Raw genomic sequence first — 22,003 nt, forward strand, 5'->3', positions numbered from 1 at the left:
AAACCGTTCTAAATTCATCAACATTGAAATAAATGTATTATTAAAATAATATTTAACTGTTATCAAAACTTAGTGCAACTGTAGAAGCTTGCTCTGTTCGGTTGTCTCACTGAAAGACAAAGGGTCGCAGCTCTCACTATGTGATGTTGCTTGGTAAAATGTAAATGTAACCTTTTTCTAAGAAAGTACACTCAACATCACTGATGTGTGGGGGATCTAGTATTCAGTCATGTTTAATGGCATGTCTATCAGTGTATTGGAGTCATTACTTTATGCATTCTTTGTAAAGCATGAAAAAGGTGTACCATGGAATCCGTGCTGAAGTTCTCTGCTGCTAGGACTCCAGATCTGTCTCTCCTCCTCTGGTCCAGATCTGTCTCTCCTCCTCTGGTCCAGCCTGTGTGGATCACCTTGAGGAGACTTTGAACAAACAGATGTAAAGTTACATGCGTGGGTTACAGACTTCTTTACATGCAAACAACTTTTTATCTTCTTTTAAAAACAGGTCATAATCTTATTGTTATACTTAAGAAATTGCTGGATATCACAGTCCTTATACTGTATCAGTTTGATTGAGTATTATTGTGTAGGTCCTTTTTATTTTACTGTTACTTTGGATGAGGTTTTCCTGAGTCAGTCAAATTAATTTGTTTTCATATGCCATATTCATATGTATCACACACGTAAGGGTAAGACACAAACCTATTGAACAAATGCAATGTAATGGATAAGCTTCATTTCCACTGAAGTCACAGATAACGTCATATCTAATATTTAAACAAATCATTTCCTTGTCACTAAAGCATTGACTACGCTATTCATCGTCCTTAAATGCAGGCATTAAGTTACATGTTCCGTTCTACAGCCACGATGAGGCTGTTTCTCAAGTGTGAGGATAATACAATTAAAAGAGGCATTGGTAATAATATTAAAAACAACAATGTTTGGGTCGTTCGTCGGATAGACGGTTAGCTGCAATAAATAACTCCAGTTCAACAAACCATATTACAATATCTAAGGGAGCGTTATTTCTGGACCATCTTGAAATGTGACGTTCATATTTAAAAAAAGGTACACATATTTCATTGTGAGGTTGATTTAATATACACTAAGCCTCTCTCAACAATACGTTGAAGTTAGCTAGTCTATTTTATGCTATAGTAGAGCATAGCGAATTTAAATGAACCTTAACAATGCATACAGTAACCTAACTATCTAACGTACAAGGATGACCTTATTTTAGCAACCTCGCACAGAAGCCTTTTGGTATACAGTAGCATCCCACTTAATGTTTTACACTCTTGGATGCTACGCATAGCATCGTTAGCACAGATGGAGCTACAATTGCTCAAATGCTAACCCAACTCTAAACATTCATTAACGTTAGCTTAATAAAAACACCAGTAACATAACATAAAGTACGCAGGGTTGACTTACCGAAGAAACTGCATTCATGGACGGTCTGTTTCAACGGCAGATAAATCCTATATTTGCATGACGAATAGTCCACCAGGAGCCAACACAACAAACACGGCCGAGTTCAAGTAGTGTTCTCCTCATGAGCTGAGCCGCTGTAGCATCACGGAGCTAACGGAGCTAGCAGAGAGGAGCTAGGAGCAGCAGCCCCGTTGTCATGAAGGGGGAATCTAACTATATACAGAATATGTTTTTGTAGATCCAGGCTAGAAACATGTTCATTTTCTGATGTTAAGTTGGACATTTTAACAAAGGGTCTACGGGAATTGCTCCCATCTGCATCCATCGCCTACAGTTTGCAGCATTGGGCTTCACCGCACTGTCCCGGGGTTTGCCGCTTGGCTCTGATAGGCCAGAAGTCGGTTTGATTGCATTAGGGCTCGATTGCTTATCCTGTCTGAGTAGCCCGGATGAGGCTGCATCGCAATTTTTGACGTCGAATTTTACACACCGAATTTTTTTACATCGAATTTTAAACACCATAATATTTGACGTCGAATTTTTTTCACTTGAATTTTTAGGATCTGAATTTGAACATTCGAATTTTTTTAACTTGAATTTTTACATTTTTATTTCACATAGATAAATTCGGAGCAAAACAAATTCAGATTCATGATTTTCAAAGTAATTATTTTCAATGCTATAAATTCGGTGTCTAATAAAATTCAAATACTTCTGTCTCTTGTTTGCTTCCATAACCTTCCCACGTGACAGCCACGGGGCCTCGCTGTGAAACAAAACAGCTGTGTGCAGGGCCAGGCACGTGCACATTGACATTAAAGTGGGCTTGAGCCCCTGCCCTTTTTCTTCCTCCAGAGAAAGTGCCCTTTTCCCACCCTTTTTTTATTTTTTATAAATGAATATATATCTACTGCTGTTTGCGCACAGTTTCCCTTTCCAAAAATATATTGATTGAATACAAGATTAAAATATCTGTTCGGGAGATTAGACTGTGAAGTTCCGATGCTCTCTCTACCCTCCCCCCTCCCTCCACGTCTCCTGCACAGCGGTGCGGACAGTCATCGGCAGTCCCTTCAGACCGACAGGTAGCAGCACCTCCCACTTTACTGTCCCTTGTTATGCCGGCTTTTCTTGGCTTGTTTTGAAGGTGAGTGGTGATGAACAAATGACTAAACTGGCAGGGCCTCGAGTTTACAGCTAATTAGCTCAAAGACAATGACAAATATGGTTCACTATAAGGTAGGCTGTATGGGTTTCTTAAACTTTTAAAATATGTTTTAATGGTGATATACAGTGATAGATGTTAAGGACTAACGTTTATAATAAATACATTTGTATTTATTTGAAAATATTTTCATACAATCATACGTATTGGGATTCATGTGGATTAATACCTGTGGACCGGAGGGAGAGGGTGACGACGAGCATAAGTTTCACTTTCCTTTTTGATTTCAATTCCAACTTTGGTCATGAAGAATATGTTTCTCTGTTGTCCACGTTCATAAAGCATAAAGCAACAGCATCAGAGCACGGTGCAGAGTCTCTAGATGAGTTTACAGTAGTCCCTCGTTCTTATTAAACATCCATGTTGTAGTCCGCTGTATAGAGAACTGTAGTTTCCATAGTTTCCCCACAGCAGCAGACGCAAATGTGTGACGTCCGCAAGCCAATATCCACTAGTGAACGGTGCATACATTATGCTATTATCGTCATACATTTTTTAACAATTGAATGTTTATATCGTTTTTTTCTTAGGATCCTACCTGGCCGTTACTAGTCTAGAAAAGGGTAAACGTGTGCATTAGATTGTAAAGTTGTGTATATTTACAGACTGTTGTAAATATACAAAGCTCTCGTAAACATCAGATTTGAAAGCAAAAACATATTTACACAAAAAAAGAACACCACTAATGACTTTTGGGGTTTATTATTATTTGATGTCCTGAGAGATGCTGATATGAAGCCGTTGAAGAGAGTTCCCGTTTCTGCCGGTGGGGGGCGCTCGTTCCAAAACTTTCCATCCGGCAAGGCAGGAAGGGTTTTATTGGATTTTGAAAATGTTATAACAATAAAAGGAAAAATTAAGATAAACATTTGTGGCATACCTTAAGTGAACTAAGCCATCATGAATCATTAAGTTACACTTTTACTTTTAACATCCACCATGAAAATCAACAAGAACCTTTAAAACGGATTCACCTTAAGCACTCAAAAGTAAAAAAAAAATTAAAGAAGCTCAAGTTAAAGAAGCTTATTTTAGCTGTGCCTTTATTGTATATGACAGTGTCAAAAATATCTTTAAAAATATTAAAAAGGTTATAAAAAGAACCAAAACAACTGCTCAAGTTTTAAGTTTGCTACTTAAACAAAAACATGTAATCTCACATCAACTTTTAAAACAAAATATATACATTTCATACAGCTAAATAGTTTATAATGAAACTCACAGATGTTCATTAATTGATCAAACAAAATAAAAATGTCCTTCACCCTTTCTGTCATTGAAAAAAAAAACACAGTTCGGGGGGGGGGGGGGGGGGGGGGGGGGGGGGAGTGATTTTAGATGTTTCAGCTGAACAGCAGGTTCAGAGGTGGAGGTTCAAGGCCGGCGGTCATATTCGCTGATCTTCCTCTTGATGTGGGACAATTTTAATCTGAGATATTTACATCTCTTCTTCTTGATCTGGTAGCCAGAGGACTGCAAATTAAAGAGCATAGTTGAAAAAATGTGACTGTAACATATCTGTATTACCCTGTAAAGAACAAAACAGGTGGAAATAACTGCAAAGCCTTACCTTCTTGAGATTCTTCAGTCTGGTGTATTCGTCCATGGCATCCTGAGAATAGAAAGATAGTGGTCACTCATCTGATCCACTCAGAAGAAATCTTCATCCCATATTCACACAGAAATTGGTTTTCTCAGCTCTTGACAAAATGTTTAGGTCTAAAGTAACATTTTAATAGTCTAATTTAACTATGGCATGAGCAACTTTTCCCTTACTGCAATTGTATTTTTAGCCACAGTAGGTAGGGGAAAATAACATTTTAATAAGCATGAATCAAATATATCAAGGTTCATTTTTGTCTGTAGTTTCCATGTACCCATTACTTTGACCACTTTGTTATATTTAAATTATCTTAATTCCATTTTGAATCATAAGCATGTATGTATGTAGACGAGTAATTTGAAGGGGAGTGGACTGTTCATTGTCACTTTAAATAATCAAATCTCAAAGTCACCACCACACTCACCAGGAACTGTGGACTGCCCTCGGGGTGTTGGTTCAGAGCTAGGTCAAGCTCAGCCAAGTCCTGGTTTATGCTGTCCAGCTCAGCCTGCAGGCTCTTGTACTCCTGGTGCTCCTTGTCAAATTCCCGTTTGTAGTTTAGACGTTCTTGCTCATCCACGATAGAAGGAAACAAACTGCAGGTGCAAACAGAATGACATTTGGGGACTTATTATATGACATCTAGCCTTTTTAAGATACATGTTATCACCCCAGATGGATTTATTCGAACATCATAACAAAATAAGTTCAACACAGCTCTTTCATTACCAGCTACCAGATCCCTTCACATCAACTCACACATAGAAGTCCTCATCCTCCAGGTCCTCTCCGGACTCCACTCCAGTGTCATAGTCCTTCAGCCTGGGCTTCAGGCCGCCTACAGAACTGCTGATGTCTGAGTCTCTGCAAATGCAATAATTGATTTGGGCCATTTATTTCACATGCATCACCACCATTACATTCTATGTATTTTCATATCTGTAAAGCTTCTAAGATCTAACTTGACGTGTTACGATTACCCACATTTCTGCATCATTATTTGCACAATGCCGTGTGTATATTTTAGTTAAAGTTTTTTATGAAAGGTTTAATTTTAGTTTTTATAATTTTAGTCCTAGTTTTTTTTGTTAGGTTCACTAGGTTTATTTTAACAGGGAAGTTTAAAAAAAATGACAAACCATTGTGCGGTGCACAGCTTACCCTGGCAAGTAAAGAGGCTTGTTTTGGTCCAGCTGGTCCAGATAGTCTCTGGACCCCCTGACTTTGGGATTATGGTCATTCACCAGCACCTCTGGGTCACCAGACACATTCTTCACCTGAAACAAGAGACGTATCATTTTTTATTTTCAGTTTGTTCAAGTTGATTACATTTTGCGTGGAACAAATGATAACTTTCCTTCTTAAAAAAGGGACGCTGCTTATTTACAAATGAAGATCAGTTTAAAAGTGAAGGCGTAGCTCTTTAGTCTGTGAAAAGTAGTTGCCTCTGTCTGCTGTGGTTCTTGAGAAAACGTGTTAAGTCTCCGAAAATAAGCCTGTTGATGTCCTCAAGCCTTTGTTACAAACTGGGGGTATGAAAGGGATGAGCATTTACCTCACATGTTGTGAGATGAACCATCAGCAGCTGAACCTGACAAACACTAAGGCCGGACACCAACAGACTCAACAAGCTGATCCACAGAGCTAGTGATGGTGGGGGTGGTGCTGGACAGAGGAGGATGCGGTCCAAGCACATTTTAGACAATGTCTCCCAGCCACTCCATGACACGCTGGTGAGTCACAAGAGTAGCTTCTGCCTGTAGGCATTTAACAGAAAGGCCCAATTCCAAATCACACCCCACCCACTCCCACTCCGTCACGGAGTGGGAGTGGGTGGGGTGTGATTTGGAATTTGAAAATCAGGTAGGGCAGCAGGTGAAGTCAGCACCGATGCAGACTCGCTGTTGGAGGGCTTGATAACCCACTCCCCCTCCACACTCGTTGGTTTGGAACAGCACTTAATGTGGGGGACCCTCGGCGTGAATGCGCAAACGGAGGGGTAGTGTGTTGGGGTAGGGTGTAGGGCAGGGGTGCCCAACCTTTTTTGAACCGAGAGCTACTTTTAAAGTTGCCAGTCTGCCGAGATCTACCAGTCCAAATAGAGAGGCGTAGTCATTACTGACAGCCTACTCCCAGCTAAATACACACTTCCACTTGTATAAAACTGACCTTTGTACGATTAATACTTCATACAATACTGCAGATCCTTTATCTTACCTCTTTCTAATCTACACACATACAAGTATTTAACTGAAGTTACACAACAGTGTTGTTGATACAGAGTTGGAGTTTATTCACACATCACTACAGTGGGTAATGTTTTCAAGAAACATTGAACAGTGCTGCCACATATGACACAGGGAAAAAAGAAAAGACTCAGAACCCTTTCTTTGCCATTATATACAAATAGTGTTGCTACAAAAGTATACATTAGGCTTACTAATAAGACAACTCAGATCTGAAGCTACTCAGGAATCTGCTGCCAAAGTGCAATAAAAAGACAAAATTAATAGAATCAAACCCTTTTTTGTAGCATTTTAGTAGAGTATCAAAAGAAATGCCTTTAAAATAGGATGCAAGCAACACTAGTTTCTTAACCTGAATTGATAATGGACTATAATCAATTTAAACAGAACAGATCTTAATGTTTGCATTCTTATACCATTTTGTACAATAATTATAATGAATAAGTTCAAACAAACTAAAACTTACAGCTGATTAATAACGGTATCTAACTTGAGTTTGTATTATATTTATATCAAAAACCTGTTGAAATGCTACTGTTATTTTTACTGTCCCCAAAAAGCGCGTCGGCAGCCTCCAGGAATGCTTCTTTCACAACTTCGCCGTCTTTGAAATACTTCATGTGTTTCGCAAGAACGTGACTGACACGATAAGATGCTATGGTAGCAGCCTTGCTCTTGTTGTTGGGCCTGGTGAAAATGGACTGCTGTGCATTTAGCTGTCCTTTCAGGCCCCTCCCCTTTTGGGAGCGTAGGGCAGAATTAGGAGGGAATTCCGTCTCGTAGCGTTTGTGCACTGTTTTGAAATGCCGCTCCTAAATTACCCTTCTTCGATAAAGCCACGCTCGCAATGCAGATGAGACAGGTGGACTTTGAATTGGAATAGATAAAAAAATAATCATCCTCCCACTTGGAGTGAAAATGATATATTTGAGGCTTTTTTGCTTTTGCCATAATTGCGGTCTTGTGTGTGTGCGGACTGTCACTCCTGTTGACACGTACAACGTCAGCGAACTAGTGCCCACTGCCCACAAGCCACGCCCCGACACATGGGGTCACGCCGGCCAATCACAAAGCTTTGATGCGTTCAAGTGCATTATTCTGGCACAGGAAGATTATGTTATAGGACATTAACGATAAAACTGAATATTGTTGTTCTATTTTTAGACACATTTCGCGATCGACTGGGAATCTCCCCGCGATCAACCGGTCGATCGCGATCGACTGGTTGGGCACCCCTGGTGTAGGGGGTGGATTGGAATTGGGCCGAAGTAATTCCTGCCTGTGGGCATTTAACAGGAAGGCCCAATTCTAAACCACACCCTACCCACTCCCCCTCCGTGATGGAGTGAACTCCGTGGCGGAGTGACACTCGCAGCTAAACGAGGCTCCCTTCTTTCAGATGGGAGTAAATACAGCGGTTAGCTTTGGGACAAACTCCCCTCTCTCCGCCAGAAACAGGAAATGCTGTAACTGTATGTAACAACGGTTTCAAATCAGCATCTCTTGGATTGAAAATAACAAAAATAACTCTTTTATGGCATATGTTTTTTGTAAACATATTCCTGACAGACACACACAGCATTGAGTCCGATGCAGACTCGCTGTTGGAGGGCTTGATAACCCACTCCCCCTCCCCACTCGTTGGTTTGGAACACCACTTAATGTGGCGGACCCTTGGCGCGAACGCGCAAACGGAGGGTTAGTGTGAAGGGAAGTGACCTCCAACTGTTCCCTGGCTCCGTACAGACTGGCAGCCTCTTTGCTTTGGCACCTCTTTACAATGCACCTATACCTGTATTCAAATGTATGTGTGTATTTGTACTGTGTGTATTCAACAAATATAATTTTAAAGCTAATATTTACCTGCTATTTTATTTCATTCTAAAATGGACTAAACTAACTAAATAACCCTAACCCTCCTCTCATAATTGACCTAGTTTATGTTTCAACAACCTCTTCTATTCATCCTGGTTGTTTGCGTTGTTCACCAGGACCAACCGGTTCCTCTACTTTTCCCTGCATGCCTGAGTACACCAATACCATCAGTGCCATCAACAGAGAGAAAATGTCTCTCAGCCAGAACTGCTGACACATTGCTGGGAACGGGCACACACCTAAAATAAAAAACTATGTTGGCATGAAAGTAGTTTTCAGTTTTTTCATTTTCATTTGTGCCCCAGTCCCCAGAATGCAAACTATGTTGTTGTCCTTCATAGAAATGAAGGAACACTTTTTGTATTAATGTTTGTTTTCTACAGAGCCCTGGAGGGTTCATAGAGACAAATAAATAAAACGAGGCCACTGCAAAACAAACCATTCCTGCCTTCCCCCAGACTTACCTGACAGCTGTTGAAAACAAAACATTTTCCCAAGGTGAGATGAGATATAATTCAAAGCTTTATGGGGGTCTGTTTACAGATCACACAAACAGCTTCACAGTCAAACTATTAACACACCAGCGGACAAACAGCGAGAGTAATATAAGTTACTGTCAACATCCACTGAGCTTTGAGGGTATTATAACTCTGTCCGACAGCATCATGGGGCCTCTTGTTCCACTCCTTGAGGCAAACTGACTCTTAACCTGAGTGATATATTCAAACCAAAGATTCCATGTTTTTTATTTTTCATTTCATTTCAAACCTTTATTTAACGAGATTGGTCCCATTGAGATCATAGATCTCTTTTTCAAGGGAGAGCTGCAGCATATAGGTTCCACATGAAACATAAAACAATAAAGGACATTATACATTATATTTACAGGATACATTTACATAGTTATAGACATTTACAAGTGCCCATAGTATCAACGAGCATTTCATTTAGCCTAGCTTTAAAAACATGCAGAGGAATGAGATTGCTCAGTTTCAATTCCTGCTGAAGACTGTTCCAAGCAAGTGGCTTGCTCTTGGCACATCTAACAATACTACATCATGCGATCTCAGACAATAGCTGCTTGCAACTCTCTGTGTTATCAGAGAGCAGATATAATATGGGAGTTTACCCAACAAAGCTTTATAAATAAACGTGTACCAATGACTGAGCCTCTTTACAGTAAGTGATGGCAGACCTGCCTTGGCATACAGGGTACAGTGATGAGTAAGTGCTTTACAATTTGTGACAAATCTCAGTGCGCTGTGATAGGCGGCATCTAACTTGTTCAGGCAATAGGCAGGTGCATTCATATACAACAAATCACCATAGTCCAGCACAGGTAAAAAGGTCACAGTGACTAGCCTTTTCCTGGCTTCAAAAGAGAAACAGGACTTGTTTCTGAAAAAGAAACCTAGCCTAACCCTCAGCTTTCTAAGCAGGTTATTGACATGAAGTTTAAAAGTAAGACAATCATCAAGCCAGATACCTAGGTATTTATAACTGGTAACCACTTTGAGTACTTGTCCTTGCATAGTAACAATATCCAACACAGGCTCTGGTATCTTTTTAGCTTTAGAAAAGAGCATTACCTTGGTTTTATCAACATTTATAAGAAGCTTAAGCTCAGCAAGCTGAGTCTGAATAATGTAAAAAACAGCCTGTAATTTAACACCAGCCTCCTTAATGGAGGGACCTGCACAATACATCACGGTATCATCAGCATAAAAATGTAAAGTAGCTTCATCCACATTTTCACCTAAACTGTTGATATATATGGAGAATAAAATTGGACCTAAAACAGAACCTTGAGGAACACCATTAGCAATGTTTAACCACTCAGAAGACAGCCCATCAAAATGAACACATTGGGACCTTTCAGAGAGGTAGTTCACAAACCACCCCACTGCATGGCTGGATATGCCGATACTGAGTAGCCTCTGCTTTAAGATGCGATGATCGACGGTGTCAAACGCTTTGGAAAGGTCAATAAATAGAGCTGCACAACTCTGCTTATTGTCTAAAATACTAGTAATGTCATTCACCACTTTCATTGTGGCAGTGATGGTGCTGTGTTGCTTTCTGAAGCCTGACTGATGTTTAGACAGGATATCATTGTTACATAAAAACTCCTTTACCTGCTCACTCACTAGGCGTTCAAGAACCTTCGCCAGAACTGACAATTTAGAGATTGGTCTATAGTTATTTAAAATAGTTGCCTCCCCTCCTTTTAGTAGAGGCAAGACATAAGCAGACTTCCATACTTTTGGAATTGCATTTGTGCTGAGGGAGAGGTTAAAAAGAGTAGTAAGAGGAAGAGCAATAACATCTGCAGCTATCTTTAAAAAGAAAGGTTCTACGTTGTCCGGGCCAGCCGGTTTCTTAGGATCCAACTTAGATAAGGCTTCATGAACAACATTGACAGTAAAAGGAGTAAAACTGAAAGGGTTTTCCAGACCACATTGTTCAGAGTCACGGATTGGGGTGTTCACAGAAGCAGAGTTAGTCACAGAATCAAACAGAGAACCGCAGGACACAAAATGCTCATTAAAGCAATTTAACATAGTGGCCCTGTCCGATATAGTGCCAGATGCTGTGGTAAGGCATGGAGGTAGCTCATTACGGATCTCACCGGTGGATATCGATTTTATTGCTTTCCAAAATTTCCTAGGATTATTTAGGTTTTCTGTGGTAACTGACAAATAGTACTTCGACTTTGCACTTTTGACATTTGAAGTGAAGCTATTCCTTAGCTGCCTAAAACGCAGCCACTCTACCTCTGAGCCTGATTGCCTAGCCTTTACCCAGGTCTTGTTTCTCTCATGAAGCAGACTATACAGCTCAGCAGAAAACCAAGGATTGTCTCGTCCCTTTACTAAATTTACGCAGGGGTGCATGTCTATCAATGATCTCCATAAAACCAAGATAAAAATAAGACCATGCGGTTTCCACATCAGCACACAGATCGATTTTACCCCAATCAAAATTAAACAGATCATGCACAAAACCCTGCTCAACAAAATGTTTTTTGTCTCTCTTAATGATAATGCGAGGTTTAACCTTTTGGACCTTAGTGTCCCTAATTGTGGCTACAACACAGTGATCGCTCTGATCATTTGCAAATACTCCCACAGCTGAATATTTATGAGGAACATTAGTTAAAATGAGATCAATTAGGGAGGATTTATTAGGGGACTTAATATTTGGGCGAGTAGGACTGTCAACAATCTGAGTAACATTCAAAGGTTTTTAAAATCCTCTGACACTGCAGTTAACCAGTCCCAGTTAAAATCTCCAAGTAGCACTATTTCCTTGTAGTCTAGTTGTGATAAAAGATTTGCTAGTGAAGACAAGGAGTCTTTGACAGCTGAGGGGGGTCTGTAACAACTCACTACCATGACCTGTTGCCCCTTTGCCACTTCTATATTTATGGCTAAAAATTCAAATTGCTTACTGATCGATTTGGAAACTAATGTGGTTACACTGAACTTATTCTTAACATAAATGGCAACGCCACCACCTTTATTAGGCTGGTCGGTACGATACACATTAAAACCATTTAAGGCAATGTCAGAGGCCAAAATAGATTTGTTTAGCCATGTTTCTGATAAGACAATGACGTCAGCGTCAGTCGATTTTGCCCAGATACGGACAAAATCTAGTTTACCTAACAGACTGCGCACATGCGCACATTCAAGTGGATGAAACCCAACCCAGACCTAGCTTTAAAATCAGCAGGAGTAGGGATCTGACTACTACTACTGGGCGGACCAGGGTTAGGTTGTACATTTCCTGACCGTAATAACAACAACAAAACCAGGCATCTTTTCCTCTTAAACGACACAAATACATTGTCATCTAATTTAGAAACACCGGAAAAGTCTGCGAGAGTGTGATTAGAGCTTAAGAAGCAGTCCTGAAGAACCATCATCGCAGGAAAATAAAAAAGACAAACATATTTTGTCGAGCAGATTGACTGTGACAAGGCAACCGGTAATTGTTTGAGCAACACATCCGAACCTTTGCAGGGGATGCCCACTGCGGGTGGCAGAACAGACCTGAATCCAGTAGTCTTCTCAGAATGACTAGAGATCTTCTCATAGTCCAAAACAGTTAACAGGCACAGCAGAATCCAGATATGGGCCATTTTCCCAGACCAGCACACAGTATCCGCGATGTTCCTGGAGCAAAATCAGCACAGCAGCAAAGGACAGGCGAAAACAGCAGCGTGGAAGTGCTCGGGTCCCTCCGTGGTATCCCCGGGGTGAAAGCAGGCCTCTGCGACAGCAGAACCAGGACAGGTGGAAAGCAGGCCCCAGCGGTGGTAAAATCCTCCTCCGCACAGCAGCACACGCCCGGTGGAAGCAGGCCAAGCCCGAAGCGTGGATCCACTCCGTCTCTCCGCGACGACTCCGGGGTAAAAACCTCTCCAGTACAGCCGTATTCTACAGGTGGGAGTAGGCCTCCGTAGATCGCAGATCGCAGGCAGCAACAGGTGGAGCCGCTCCGTCTCTTCGCGACGAGCAGGCCTCCGTAAATCGCAGATTGCATGCAGCAACAGGTGGAGCCGCTCCGTCTCTTCGCGACGTCTCCGGAGGAAAAACACCTCAGTACAGCCGCACTCGACAGGTGGGAGTAGGCCTCCACAGTTCGCAGACAACTAAAACTACTACTTGTATCAGCAGGGATGGCTAAAATTTTGTAAGCAGGAGAGCTAGATGCTGCTAGATGCTAACAGATGCTGCCAGATGCTAACAGGTAAGTGCGAGCCTGTAGAAATTGCGACTGCCTCCAATGACAGCGTAGGTGTGAGTGACAGCGTGGCTGACCATCCCATCAAAATAAAAATGTTGTAGATGTATAGTGCATTAATTTACTCACATTTCTCCCAAATTCAACCTTAAAGGTCCCATGTCATGTTATGGAGGTTTTTATGCATGTAAACGGTGTGCAGAGTCAAAACCCTCAAAGTACACCCTGTAGCGAGTAAAACTCTAACACAGAAAATACCTCCCCAAAACGCCTCGTTGGAGATACGTCATTGTCCATTTGATTCTTCCGGGTACGCATGATGTCAACCGTACCCGGAACGAAATGGACCAATCCGTGGAGCCGTTACGCTACGTCCGCGGAGCCGTTACGTTAAGCCCCCGCTGATTGGTCCAAATTGACCAATCCACGGACTTCCTCACACACACACTCAGTGCAAGCAGCTCTGCTGATCTCTCCTCCCTGGCTGCAGGCTGATAACAGACAGTTGGGATCGCGGTGAAATTCTCTCTGCAGACCCATTCTCTCTGCAGACCCATTCTCTCTGCAGACCCATTCTCTCTGCAGACCCATTCTCACAGCGTTTATCAACCTTTTTCTTACTCAATATCAAGCCACACTTATTGTTTTTACTTAGGCTGTGACTTTGTGTGTGCTCAGGATGAGTTTGGCTGTGTATCGCTAAACAAGGAAACAACACCTCCACGGAGCTCAGCACGATTCACAACGTCCCGACCAATCAGAGCACACTGTGCTCACAGGGAGGGTGGGGGCTGGAGCTATTGGAGCTACAACGAGCCGTTAAAGGCAGAGAGTGAAATTCAGTGAATACACGTAGTTTACAGAGATGCTGTTTGAGAAACCAATGTGAGTTTGGAAAATTGCACAATATAAATGTATTCTAGTAGACCTCAACAATGGAATTATGATCAGTGGAAATGGCCATGACATGGGACCTTTAAATATTCGGTATCTTTGGAAATGTAATGATCTATAGACTTCTTAATTTCTGACACAGAAGTGATTAAAGGAGGTTTCAATACAACATCAAATGTTGATTGCACAATTGAACGGGCACTTAAAAAGCGCATGCAAACACTAAGCATGTGTTTTGAAGTACTCATTTTCACTAACTTTACTCTTAACTACTTTGTTGAAATGACCTGATGTACATAGTTTAGTCCAGGGGTATTCATCTAAAATTCAACGAGGTCCAGTTAGAGAAAATGTCCCCATGCAAAGATCCGGAACATCAAAATGTCTAACTTGCTTTATGAATTAGTGTGATATATATTGAAGTAGCTGTAGCTTTATCAACGTCTGCATGTAATCAACAACTGACTGCCAATCAAATAAAGAAAGTACAATTCAAAAACAACAATATTTATTGTCAATGAACATTGAACTACAGATATAGAGTAAAGACTGTGGATATGTGTAATGTTCCTCTCTGGCTGCATTTAAAAAATAAAATAGAGAAAATAAATAAAATAGCTTTTGAAAATATGTGCATCTTAAAAGTGCTTCATTTTAGATAAATCAAATAAAGTGTAGCAGCAGCTTGAGTTTCCATTTTTCTTTGTTAACCGTTTCACATCATGACTTAACAGTTTCAGACGATTATAGAACAATATCAGTCTTTACACATCATAACAATTGAACAGTTTTAAAGTTTCTCTTTCTTTCCTTCTTATATTGCAGTCCCTCTCTCACTTTTTTTTATTCAGTGTGAGAATTGAGCTGGAGCTTGTCCTGCCAGGAGTTTAGATCTGGGCTGAAATGGTGTCAGGGCCATTCTCATACACATGCAGGTGCTCATTGGTTACAGTGATGCAAACACAGGTATGGTGAAAAAAGAGAGAACTATTCGAAGCAGAAAAAAACAGCGTAATATACCGTCTGACAAAGGCCTGTGCTATAATGCTTCAATTAACTGGCTATTCTTTATAATATACTCAGATCAATAGGAGACAGAGATGTTACGTTATAAATCAAGGGTTTTTATTATTATTTACAGCAGGGGTGGGGAACCTTTTTCCTTTCAATTTTTACAACATCCTCCGAGGGTCGAACAAATGATTGAACTCAACCTCTGCTTAAAAAAACTAAAATCACAGCCCATTCATTTCACCTTTTTTTCATGCTGTGCAAAGAAAAAGCAACTTCTTAATCCAGATATCTCACCATGACTCACGTATGCATGCATGTGTACGGTGTGGCATGACCACCAAAACAGAAAGATATGGACACAAGATGTGTGCAAATGTATTTAGTATCCTATCCATGTGAACATGATTTAAGTGGGGGGGGTACCTAACCTCCTCTAGGGGGGTCCGGGGGCATGCTCCCCCGGAAAGATTTTTTTTTAAATATTGAAGTTAAAAGCATCAATCTGGTGCACTTTGAGAGCAACATGAGGAGATCTATGGATACATCTCTCAACACCCATATGAAACAGAACTGAAAACAGATTTTTCTTTTTGGATATTTTACAAATCACTCCCCTATTAAACACTATTCTTGTTGTTTTTGTTGTTGTAACAAAAACAACAACTTTAACAAAAAAGTTGTTAAAAATTGTAACAACTTTTTTGTTACTGTCATATAGTATTTTATACCTGTTTTTCATTTAGTCTCATTAATAACTATAATGATCATATCAAGGTGTGCCTTAACCTCAGTGAGCCAGTGACGTGCGGTGAAGTTCATGGCTGGTGAGGCACTGACTCTTTCAGAGTCAGATTTACAAATATTATATGTTGACCTTAATCGAAATATTCGGTTATTTTCAAAAGCTTTTTTAGTCTGATGCTTCGATTCATTTTAAACAGACCGTTCAACAAAAGGATACCCAAAATCTAAATATTGGATTGTTCTTTCTTAGTAAGATCCCATCGTTAGCATAGCTAGCTAACCAGATGCTAATAACAACAGATCGCCACTGTGCTTACAACTAAAGACACAGCCACGCAAACACTGCGGCATGTGTACGGCTCCTTATGGGTACTGCAATATTTGAAGGGCTGGAGCATAAGGCGCATTCACACCGCAGTACTTTTTCCCACAAAGGTTCATGAGAACTTAGTTAGTAAGTACAGATCGCGTTCACACCGGAATAAGTCCCTGGGGGAGGATTAGGCAAATGAAGCCGCTGACGTCACTTCTTCTTCTTCTGCTTTGGGTTTACTGGCAGGCCGCAAACCACTTCACGGCGTATACTGCCGCCCAAAGTCCCCGGCCGTAAGTAAGTCCCCGGAGTTGGGGACTGGCAGCAGCGTCTACTGAAGCCTTCCGAGTAAATCGCCAGAACGCCGACACCTCCTCATCTCCACCGCTCCCACGTTTTATTTTGTGTTGCCATAAATTAGTCTCTCTGCGTTTCTGCGCTGGGCTAATGCTAATAATGCTAATAATGCTAATGCGAGGATAATAAAATGGCGGCTTCACAAAACTTTTTGGGAGTTTTACGGGGCGTGGTTTGCAATCCGCCCAGCCAATCAGACATAGGAATCTTTTTCTCCCACGAAAAGGGGATGAAAAGGTTCTCATGAACTAATTTTAGTTCCGGCTCTTTTTGGTGTGAACGCAACATTTCGGAACTATATCGGAACTAAAGTGGGAAAAGTACTGCGGTGTGAACGCGCCTATAGACTGGCGTTCCGGTGCTCTCTGTCAGCACTCCTTTCAGACGAGACATATACCACGTGAAGACACGTTACGCTTGTGTTGTGTTCAAGGAACCTGTCCTTGGCCAGGAAAAACAGGTACTCGCTTGTTTAATTATTTTTGCGGTCTAGATTTCTTCTTCTTTTTTGAAGTGAGAAGTTGTCCGTCAGTCGGACTGACGGACGGACTCACTCACCACCCCCAAAACGAAAACTCTTCGGTTCTCCACGAATTACACAAGTCACCCAAATCAGCGTTAAAAAAGCGGGAGGCACCGAAAAATCCCCTATTAATGTATTGATTATAGCTCCGGGTCCGTATAGGTCGGGGTCTGGGTCCGGATCCGGACCGCGGTCTGCCTGTTGCCAACCCCTGGTTTAGTCTTAGTTTGTTGAAAAAAGGCACATTGAGTTGATCCAGTTTGTTCTCCTATGCAAACAAGTCACTCATACACAAACACGTACAAACCCACACAAAATCACACACTCACCCACTCCCCAACGCTGTTGTGCAGACCATTATTGACCATCTTCACTTCCTCCCAGAGAATGCGATCCGGGCCCCAGCGCCTGATCATGGAGCGAGTCTTGACTGCAAACACCAGCAGGATGATGAGACCAACAAACACCAGGAAGCCCAGGACGATAGCTATGGCCTGCAGGAAGAACAGAACTTAATGTCAGTGGGCTGAAATTCCACCTGCTAACAGACATTGTAAATATCGGGGCTGTCAGGAAGCAGGAGCTAAAACGAGACTCAGACTTTACACAGGATCTGAGTGGACAGCCCCAATATAATTGCTGTCTCCACAGTGGCCTTTGTTACACCCCACCACCCCATCTAAAAAAAAGAAAGTTCTGCAGGAAACATATACATTTCAACATATAATGCCATCTCATATAATCTCTTCATAAATTATATTACTTTTCAGGTATGTTTAAGAAATTGGTATAGCTGTCAATGGAAAATTACTGTTGACTATATTGCTGAACAAAATAATCTATATATGCAAACAAACGACTGCATTCCTGTTGGAAAAGGAGCTAAACAGTGTTTACCCCCCATTCAATTCAAACGCCCTATCATCCTCCCTGGAAAAGAAAGCAAATCACACCTCTTGGGGCTCCACCACACAGTAATGGTAGAGGTACTGGTTGAGGAAGATGCCTTGGGCCTGGTCCTGGTTCTGGTACTGGGCACACAGTTGGCGGATCTGGCTATAGGCCACAGATCCTGTGGACTGGGCTGTTGGGTTCACGGCCACAAGGTACACAATTGTGGCGATGACCATGAGAAATGCCAAGATGGCACAAATGATGATGGTTGCTAGGTAAAACTTTGGTGAGCGGGCAGCATTTTGCCTTGAAATGACCAGCACAAATATTATAAGCACGGCTATGAAGGTGATGGCAGAGATGGCGATGAGGAAGGCTTTTCCAGCTTTGGGGTCCATTTGTGTTTGTCCATAGCCACTGGAGCCGCCACTACCTCCTCCATAGCCACTTCCGCCATATGAACCACCGCTGCCATATGAACCACCGCTGCCATATGAACCACTGGAGCCACTACTCCCATATGAGCCACCGTAACCTGGCAACATGCCAGCTCCACCTCCCATACCCATGAGGCCCATATCGTAGTCCCAGACCAGTGTGGAGGCCACGCAGGCAAACACAGCAACACACATGATGATGATGATGATACACAATATCTTCATGACACCAGGTGGGGAAGTCCAGCGGTAGAAGTCAAGCTTTTTATCTCCTGGGTAGTAGGAAAAGGTGGGGTTGGACATGGGCTCACTGTGCCGGTGTCTGCTGCTGTGGCTGCAACAGAAGAGGACAGGGAGCAGGGCTCAGGGTGAGTTCTGTTCACTGCAAATACAGTGGGAGCAACAATTCACATTCACATTATATACACTCACACTAAATACGGATATAAAAAGAATACAGTTAATATAGTAGTACTGGATAAAACTGATATGAAGCTGTTACAACATACAGTACATGTTTAAATGACCAGCGAGTTTGCTGAAAATCAGGTCATTGCAGATACCAATATTTCTGGGTTAAATGTATTGATTAGTCTACAAATTGCCACAAAAAAATACCCATCTTAAATTCCATAAGCCAAAAGTGTTTACTTTGAATGTATCTAACAAGCAGTACAAAAATTAAACCTATTTAATTGACAGTGATATTTAAAGCAAGAAGAACTTCGATTTCAGCAGATGGATTCAGAAAGTGTTTGACGCCTTGGTTCGATCACTAAATTGTTCTACATTGATGTTTTTTCATCACTAATTAATTTAGCGAAAAAACTAAAAAAAGACTTCCAATTTAAGCAGTCTTTTTTCAAACGGCACCTTGGATTCCAATACAAGTTGCCACAATTCTACTGACACACATTTTTGCCAACCTTTTCTGCAAACAGCTGTGGGTCAACAAATAGCTCCATTGCGCAGCTAATCCAATACTACTTTTTTTATAAAGCACTTTAAGCTAAGTCTAAAACCAAAGTGTTTCCGTTTAATTGCCACACTTGTTACATAAACGAGGCAACACATATAACTATAGCCAGACCGCTTACATTTCAGTTCTGGAATAAACAAGGGTGTTCCCAAAAATAGATATTAAATTTGTACAAAGTATTAGTGTGACATATGTGTTGCCCACCAGCCTACATATAAAATTGCTAATATTACGACAGCTATTCAAAGCCTCTGAACTTCTTGATAGCTGTGACTTCTTCATTTTTTGGACTGTAACCTTGGCTTTAACTGATGATTATTTTCATTATTGATTATTTGCTAATAAATTCATCATTAGTCAATCCGAATATAGTAAAGCATGTCCATCACAATTTCCTAGAGGAAAGGTGACATCATGAAATGCTTTAAGTCCAAAACCCCAATAATATTTATATTGCATATCCTTATTCAATCGACAATTATATAAGTCAAGGAAAGGAAATGCTCATTCTAGTTATTTGAGTTATTACATGTTTGGTACTTTTGATTTTAAATTCACATAAAGAAATATTCACTTGTCAAAATAGTTGCCAGTGCCAGTGCCAGTTCTTTCAATGGATGGTTGCAGCTCTATGAAGCTTTTTTCTTTGGAGACGCCACAGAGTTCATTGGTTATTTTGTCTGGCATTTCCCAAAATGTCCAACTGTTCCTTCAAATACCTATGCTGTTAATGTTGGAACCATCAGCTTCTACATGTGCCCAGAAAAGTAATAATATATATAGCTGCTGAGACGTGAGGGGTTAATGTAGGTCAACTTACTGTTTGCCACCACTGGGGCGGTACCCTGGGGGGCTGCGTTTGTTGTTCGGCATACTGTAGTCACACTGGATCTCACCCTGCTAAAGAAAAACAATGATAGATTTTGTAAAAACATAAGAAAAGTGACTTTTGTATAATATTAACTATCAATTTCACTGCCCAGTCAACTAAATACCACAAAGCACTAGCCATGTGATACCTATCAGATTTTCATCAAACTCAATACAGTGGCACTGTCGGATACCTGTTTCAACCCCAGCCTAATTTCTTAATGTATGTAGGCTAGCAATTCTTTGGGACCCTTGAGGGGCCAATATACAAAGATGATAGGCCTACTGGTAATTGAGTTTAGGGAGCACGTTTTATTTTGGGTGTACATTAAATATAATTGAGATTAGTGCAACTTATTTATAAATGTGTTTGTGTAAAATGAGGTGATACATCAATGTATTTTGTGTTGTTGTTAAAACGTTTCAAAAATAATCAGCACAAACTGTATCTGCATGTAGGGCTGGGTATGGTGTGTTGTTTAGAGGTATAAAAGAGTAGGCTACCAGACTTGGAATCCAAAACGTAAGCACTATAGCTACATGTACTCATGTCCATTTGATGTTAGAGTTTTACTTCAAAAACTGTGGGAAGTCAATAACAGAAGTATGCTATGAACATTTCACAAAAATGGTGGATCGCTTCATTCGAAACAAATCTTCCAAAATGGACCTCCACCACTGCCAGGCTGTTCAGTTGTTAAACCAACCAAATAAATGACCTCAGGTCTGTTTGTGGTGAAACAAAGCAGCAGAGGGTGGAGACATTCTGTCACTCAAACTGAAAATGTTTGTTTCAAGGAACGAGCGGCTTATGATTGAAACTGAGCTTTGTTACCTAGTTTCACAGAGTGAAATCTTTCGATTTTTCATCTTTACATTCCAAATCAATCCGTTACAATGGGAGTTCACACAACAGAAAACTAGACAATGTCCATCAATTATTAAGGATTCACATTTCAGTGTAAGGCTTCGTTCATATTGTTATGCTCCATCACTGTAAAGACGAGTAAAGGAAAAGATCCACAACAGGACCTAAAGAACACACAATGAAGTCCTGGCAGTATGCTTACCAACGCAGAAACAAATCGGATAATTCTAGGCTAAATATAGGGCTAGCTTTGAAAATGGCGCAAATACACTTATACCAAATGCAACTCTCCTTTAACCGCTTGAAAGGCGTACACGTGCACACTCAGGGCAGAGGACAGCTCACAGTTGTAGTAGCAAAATGTAGTTTTAATTTTGAAGTTGACCCACCTGTGTGATGAACAGTCTGACCGCGATGAAGAGACGAGAGCAAACAACGGGGTGCGCGCGGACGCTGCGCCTGCAGGTGTGTTTGTTATGAGATTTATACTCCCGTCACACAGGTATAACCTGTCCTCTCAGCCACACCGGTACCAGGAAATGACTGAGGGACTTCACAGTCCGAGTTTCAGTTGAGGGACAGACAATTGAATACATTCCGGAATAATTGTAATTTGTTTTAAATTCAGGTTTAGCGTTCATCAAATTAAATGAAACAGGGCTTATATTATAATGTCATTAAATACATTTCTTTACATTTAATATCTTTAAGTATTATTATTTGTTTTGTACTTTTACCATTTATTAGAAATCATTGTAAATAAATTCAAATGTGAATACAATTGGCTCGCCTCGAAAATAGACGAGAATAGCCGATTCAAGGTGCATACCGCCACCTACTGTACAAGAGTGTGTATCACCACATCATCCTATCACCACTTGTGGAATTATACCACTGTATTTACGTTGTTTTAAATTCTCCCAATCAATCCTCTTTCACTCAAATACTTAAGAATGGCCTTCCTGGTAGCTCTTA

The 22,003-nt window shown here is 40.9% G+C and overlaps 1 protein-coding gene across 2 annotated transcripts; it reads right to left on the bottom strand.

Moving 5' to 3' along the window:
- Window positions 1-3,345: 3,345 nt before the first annotated feature.
- Window positions 3,346-21,538, bottom strand: oclnb (occludin b). 2 transcript variants are annotated; one of them, XM_034208318.1, is made up of 9 exons: window positions 21,418-21,538; window positions 20,111-20,190; window positions 17,934-18,645; window positions 17,310-17,474; window positions 5,427-5,542; window positions 5,025-5,129; window positions 4,690-4,861; window positions 4,233-4,274; window positions 3,346-4,135 (listed from the first exon to the last, which is right to left on the bottom strand). In XM_034208318.1, exons 2-9 carry the CDS (start codon window positions 20,161-20,163, stop codon window positions 4,037-4,039), a joined length of 1,464 nt encoding a protein of 487 aa, XP_034064209.1. In that variant the 5' UTR covers window positions 20,164-20,190; window positions 21,418-21,538; the 3' UTR covers window positions 3,346-4,036. The 2 variants fall into 2 exon arrangements, with proteins under 2 accessions (XP_034064209.1, XP_034064210.1); XM_034208319.1 differs by having other exon boundaries at window positions 20,111-20,187; window positions 21,418-21,500.
- Window positions 21,539-22,003: the final 465 nt, after the last annotated feature.

This window comes from Gymnodraco acuticeps, unplaced genomic scaffold, assembly GCF_902827175.1.
Source record: "Gymnodraco acuticeps unplaced genomic scaffold, fGymAcu1.1, whole genome shotgun sequence".
NCBI lineage: Eukaryota > Metazoa > Chordata > Actinopteri > Perciformes > Bathydraconidae > Gymnodraco > Gymnodraco acuticeps.